This window comes from Thalassophryne amazonica, chromosome 3, assembly GCF_902500255.1.
Source record: "Thalassophryne amazonica chromosome 3, fThaAma1.1, whole genome shotgun sequence".
Lineage (NCBI taxonomy): Eukaryota > Metazoa > Chordata > Actinopteri > Batrachoidiformes > Batrachoididae > Thalassophryne > Thalassophryne amazonica.
The window spans coordinates 24,796,664-24,803,524 of NC_047105.1; the positions used below are offsets into that span (position 1 = coordinate 24,796,664).

Here is a 6,861-nt window from a genome sequence, read left to right on the forward strand (position 1 = left end):
TTTTAGATGGCAAGAATTTACAAAAAGACGGAAAACCATCCAAAGACGGCGAATAAGCATCCCTGCTTATCAGTCCCATTTTGTACAGGCTTTGAGACAGAACATTTTGGCAGGATTTGAAGCAGTACTTGTCGCACATTTTGAGAGAAAAGCATCAGCATTAAGAAATGTATTTCGAATGTATAAGTACACAGAGAATGACTGCAGAGTCTCAACGTTTGAGATAGCAGGGCACCAGACCAATTTTTTTTTCTTCACAAGGGGCACTGCAGCCCCTTACTGAAAATTTTAGCAACACAAGCAAAAAATTTGGTGTGTGCACACTTTAAATCAACCTGCAATGAAATTATGCATATTTCCCCCATTTAATCTGTATTACAATTAAATTTGTTGTAAAAAATGCTGAAATTACACAATGCTGTTTTAATTTAAGATCACAATGTCACATTTTATTTGAAATGGTGCATCTGATTTTTCTTCCATGTTACCACAGAAGCAATCCAAAACATTACAATTGTGGTAACATTACACTAAGGGGGTTACATTAAAAAATTACACGTGATTAACTTTGATGAATTAATCTTAAAGCTTGTCATTCATAAGATTTTTTTAATCACCAGACAGCATGAGCTGTGATGGGATAAATGTACAGTACGTGAAGAAACATGTGCATTTTTACATATGTATGTATGTATGCATGGAACGCCTAAGCATGCACGTGTGTGCGCGCTGTATACACACACACACACACACACACACACACACAGCACATATAAAGTTGGCCATGTTCTGGATCCATTCTGGTCTGCATGAATCAGCACAGGTAAGAGGAGTTCTACCATGATTTTAACTTCTATATGCAGGCTGCCAAATATGCTCACAAAGGTCAAAATAATACACTTCATTTTCCTGTTGCAGGATGTTTTTATTTCTGTCCTCCATGTTGTTGCTCAGTTTAAACTCTGATGCAATGATATGATGCTCAAAAATCAATGTATCTTTCATTTTGAAATTCTTACGTCACCCATTTTTAACAACTTTATCGGTGACATTAAATAACTAAGACGATGTTTTTAATGTTTGAAGGTGATAGTTTGGTTTTGTGCTTAAGCCAAAAACACTGCTTCTTTTTATGCTTCTGACAAGATCTGGTTCATAGAAAATTATACCCAACACTGTTTTATTTCAGTTGACTGACAGCTGAAAAGATGGAACGTGGCAATGGAGATTTTAATGAAAAACAAATTGTCAAATTAGTCAACAACAGACCTTCTATACTCAGAGATTTGCTTCCTGAACACTGGCTGTATTTTAGGGATTTTGAATTGCTGATCACAAAAATCACCTTCAATGTTCTGATCATGTACGGTTCTGTAGATAAACCCCATTTTGGTCCATTCAAGCTGGCCTGTGTGTGCACTCTGTCGGTGTAAATGTAGTGTCAGAGCTGCCCGGGTGAACTTAGTCAGGTTACACGCTGGCAGACACACAACAACAACAACTGCTTTAAAGGAGGGAATCTTCCAGCGCCATTCTTTTCAGAGCGCCTTTAAAAAAGAAAACTGTATTATTCCTTTTCTTTCCCTTTTCCACCAAAACACATCTGTGGTGTCGTCCAAAGCACTGGTTTTCAATGTCTCTAGGTAAAGAGGAGTGGACTAAAAGCAGAACTGATGTGCTTCCAGGTGATTATTTAGTTTGTTAAATTTGTTTCTACACAATTTTTTTCTACAAACTAAACATTTTCTTCTTTTTTATTCCACAATATTTTTATTTTATTTTCAAGTTTTACCACTTTTACATAGAGCCTTTACATTTGTATAGCTTCCTTAAACTTTCATACTATAAGTTGCTGCATTTATTTAGAGACAGAAAAAAAAAAAAAACAGAACAAAACATAACGCTCAAAACACTCAGAATGCTCCTCCTGTTAACGAAGATGGTAATCTATATATAACCAAGTTTTGTTTGTAATTAATACAAATTAAAACACATATATAGAAAAAACAATATAAATCCCACAAGGTTGGGAACTGCGGTGTCCAAAAAAACTAGTCATCCATTACTTAGTCTGTTAAATCCAAGTTCTTCAAGTAGTTAATGAAAGGGCTCCATATGTCTTCAAATACATGCCGTTTAGCCTTTAATATGTAAGTTATTCTGTCCAGTGGAAGGCTTGCTAACATCTGTCTTATCCATTGAGTAGTACTGGGGCTATGAATTGTTTTCCACAATAGTGCAACACATTTCTTAGCATAAAGCAAGCTGAGGTCTATAAATTCCTGCTCATTCCTACTACAGTTATGTTTCTCTGGGTATAGGCCCAACAAAAAAAGTTTAGGGTCCAGTAAGATTTGTTTTGAAATAATCTTCTCGATTATAACTCTTACCTCTTCCCAGAAAATTTTAATCTTTCTGCATTACCAAATGCAGTGAAAAAAAAGTTCTTCTGAATTCCATACATTTTGTGCATACATCTGGTATATTTTTATTGTATCTATTTAAATCTATCGGTGTCACATATGTCCGCATTACCCATTTGTACTGTATAAGTTTAAGATGTGTATTTATAGACATAGTGTGAGCCTTAACACAGGCTGCTTTCCAATCCTCATCTGAAACTTCTTGATGCAAATCTTCTTTCCATGCATTCAACTTATACTGTGCATTTTCTGATGAATAAGATGTCAGCAACCTGTAGACTTCCGAAATAATACCCTTTCTTAAACTGTTCTTTATCATAATTTCCTCCAGGGATGAATGTGGGGGTCTAGTAAGCAAATTATTTTGATTTGCTCTAACAAAACTTCTGAGCTGAAGGTACTTGAAAAAGTGTTTCCTGTTGAGGCCAAACTTAAAGCTCAACTCCTCAAAAGACATCATAATATCTGAGTCTGTCAAGAAAAGGTCTTGAACCATTTTAAGTCCCTTAGCGTGCCACAGTTTAAAGGTTGCATCTGCTCTCCCTGGTACAAAGAAACGATTACCCCATACTGGACTATACTGAGATAGTGTATGCTGTTCTTTTAAATATTTTTGAACATCATACCATATCTTTATCATATGCTTTACTATTGGGTGTTTAGTTTGTTTCTTTAGTCTTTTTACTGTGTCTGAATATATATATGAGGGAAGAGGCAACACCAGGCCATGGGACTCCATTTCAGTCCAATGTGGAGGCTCATCTGCTGTAAAATAAAACATAACAGACCTCACCTGTGCAGCCCAATAATACCACATCAGGTCACTTTAAGCCCCCCCGTCATATGGCAGATATAGCAAAGACAAACAAAGTCTCGCCCTCCTATTCTTCCATATAAACATACAAACATATTTTTAATTTTTGAGAAAAAATCAGGAGGAGGTGGCAGAGGAATATTTTGAAATAAATAGAGTAGCTTCTGCAGTACATTCATTTTTAAAATATGAATTCTCCCAATTATAGATACTGGTAATAACATCCATCTATTGATTGATTAATTAATTTCCATCATTAAGGGTTCATAATTAGCATCAACAATATTTTCCAATCTTGGTAAAATCTGTACCCCCAAATATTTAAACTGATCTACAACATTAAATTGAATTACGCTTGGACTTGGATTCTTTCTTTCATTTGAGTTGAGTAATAGTATAGATTTTATGTTATTCACCTTACTGTATATCCCAAAATATCGCCAAATGTTTTTATTAGTTGTAACACAGCCGGTATTGATTTATTTAAATTTGATAAAAATAAAATAACATCATCAGCATATAAGGATAGTCCATATTCTGTCGGCCCCACTGTTGTACCACAAAATTGCTGATGTGAACGTACTCCGATTGCACTCCTATCGAAGGCCTTTTCTGCATCCAATGATAAGAGTGCTGCATCTAGCATTTCTTTGTTTGTATGAGTAATGTTCAGTACTCTTCTTACATTATGAAAACCCTGCCTTTCCATTCTGATCTCTATTAATAATAGTTGGCATTAACTTTTGTAAGCATATTGCCAGAAATTTACATAGAATCTTAAGGTCAGAGTTTAGCAAACTTATTGGTCTCATGTTTTCGCACTTGTTAGAAAGTTTACCTAATTTTGGCAGTAAAGTAATCAGAGCATTATTCATAGAGGATGGAAAGCTGCCTTTCTGGAATGCCTCCAGAAACATTTCCCAAAGTGGTGTTAGCAACTTCTTTTTGAATTTTTTATATAGATCGATTGGGAGACCATGACCATCTGGTCCTGCCCTTTTTCCTGACTTCATATTATCAATGGCATGCCCTATTTCCTTTTCAGTAATTTCCATCTCCAGATCTTCCTTATCATTGTTAGACAACTTAGATATAATTACACATTAATCTCATTTTTAGTATTATATAATTCTTCATAGTAGTTTCTAAAGGCATTGTTAATTTCTAAAGGGTCCACTATATCTTTCCCATTAGATATAATGGTTGTAATTGATGTTTTGGTTTCTAGTTGTCTAATCTGCCATGATAATAATTTACTCGATTTGTCGCCATGTTCAAAGAACAATTGCTTTAGTCTCAGAAGACTAGAGGCAGCTCTAGAAGCCGACAGCTTATCATATTCAGCCCTCAGAGTCAGTAATTCACTTTCAATTTGTGGGTCACTTTTCTCATAAACTTTTTCCTGGAGAGTCTTTATTCTATATTCCAATTGTACTCTCTCCTCACGTGCCTTTTTTGACTTTGAACCTGTATAACTGATAATATGTCCACTTTCTGCTTTTTGGCTGCTCCTGTTAGGGGTCGTCACAAAAGATCATCCATCTCCACCTCACCCTGTCCTCACAACCTTCTTCTTAAGTGTCTCAGACTTGCAGAATCCACAAGTCAGCGCCATGAATCTGTCATCGTACGGCAACATGTCCAGTGTTCAGCGTTTCATTGATTCTTTCAGTGGAGTTGTGACCAAGTGTGTCATTGTTTTAATTCTTGGCCTGATCATCAACTTTATCAATGGTACTCTGATTCACACATTCAGAAAACACGAGGTCAGAAACTTATATCTTGAATTAATTTTTTTAAAGAAGCTGACAGATGAAACATTAGGGTTTATTTTTTACGTGTAACTTTTCCTTGTTTTGTCTCCTTCAGGTGTTCTATTTGGAGCCTCGTTACATCCTATTCATCCACCTGGTGGTGAATGATATCATCCAGCTTACAACATCAGTCAAACTGTTTGTCTTTAATTACATTTCCTACAAAATTAATGCTGCATTCTGCTGCTTTATCATTAACATCGCCGTCTTGGCCACGGCCAACACGCCATTAAATTTAGCCGTTATGTCATTAGAGCGCTACATTGCCATTTGTTTGCCACTCAGACACGCTGACCTCTGCACCATAAAAAGAACATATATTGTGATTGGTTGGATCTGGGCCATGGGTTTACTACTGGCGTTGCAAGATTTGTTCATTACTGTCGCAACACAACCCACAGAATTTTTCTATTCTCCAACTTTGTGTCGAAGAGATTTCCTTTTCAAACAGCCAGTAATCTTCAGAGATGTCTCTTATATAATTTACCTTGTTAGTATTTGGATGACTCTATTTTATACTTATTTAAAGGTTTTCTTTGCTGCTAAAACTGCTGATGCAGATGCAAAGAAAGCCAGAAATACCATCATTCTTCACAGCATTCAGCTACTCCTGTGTATGCTAACTTATATATACCCTTTTTTAGGCAAGGCTTACTTGTTCTCGATCCCTAGAAATGATTTTGTACAACTACACTTTGCTGTCTACATCATCGTCCAGATTCTGCCAAGGCTTATCAGTCCCATTTTGTACGGACTTCGAGACAGAACATTTCGGCAGTATTTGAAGCAGTACTTGCAGTGCACTTTGAGAGTAAAGCATCAGAATTAAGAAATATATTTAGAATATAGAAATACAATGAGAATGACTGCAGAGTCTCCACGATTGAGATAGATTTTGATGGAAAATGGGCCTTTCACACTGAACACGTCTGAAGCGTCAAATGCGTCAAAAATCGGTCTAAAAAGCATTATTTTCAATGAGAAGCGTTGCTTTTTAGATGCGTCAGAAGCGTCGCGTCAAAAGCCAAGCTAAACCGACGCTTCTGACGGGAGCGCGCATTGCCGCTTTTTGGGAGGCTGACGCGGTCAAAGTTCAACCCAATCCAACTTTCGACGCTCTGAGCTGTGATGTACCTTCGCACTGTCCAATAGGAATGACGCGTCGGGTCAAAACACAGAAGACTAGTGGCAGAAACCACTGATCTGTATAAAACAAACGTGTCACAGGACTGCTCATTAATAGAGCAGTTTTCTGAAGAAAAATCCTTGGAAATGTTTTTTGTTGTTGTTTGTTACCTCAGAATTTCTGATTACTGTTAAAAAAAAGTTTAGAACACTTGTAATTAAAATAGCCAAATAAATAAATAAATGGTTCTATAGAAACCTTTCATCTGTAAATTAAAACTACCTGTTATTTCAGATTAGATAAGTTCTTGTTTAAGATAAGGAACCTCAGAAATTTATTTTTGTCTAAAAACAGGAAATAATTTAACAGTGACTGCAGTGTGATTGTAGGATTTCTGTGACATAAACTTCCTGATGAATTGTTCTATAGTCATTTCAACTTGTAATTTCGCCAAAATATGTAATTGCCATTAATGTTGTTATCAGGACAGAGTCATTTCTAAAATATGAATTTGAGCACAATAAGTGGAGAGCTTCTACTTGTGCAAATTTCTTTTGATTTTGATTCATGGACATTTCTATGATCTGTTCATTTATTGTTAAAATATAAAATGAAACAGCTTTTTTAAAAATAATAAAATAGTTGCTGTTCAAAGAGCCTTTTATTTAGAAGCAGGTGATGTTC

At 35.9% G+C, this 6,861-nt stretch overlaps 1 protein-coding gene across 1 annotated transcript; it reads left to right on the forward strand.

Annotated features, from left to right (window-relative positions):
• Window positions 1-4,850: 4,850 nt before the first annotated feature.
• On the forward strand, window positions 4,851-5,880 carry LOC117507728 (odorant receptor 131-2-like). Its single transcript, XM_034167540.1, has 2 exons — window positions 4,851-5,003; window positions 5,107-5,880. Exons 1-2 carry the CDS (start codon window positions 4,851-4,853, stop codon window positions 5,878-5,880), a joined length of 927 nt encoding a protein of 308 aa, XP_034023431.1.
• Window positions 5,881-6,861: the final 981 nt, after the last annotated feature.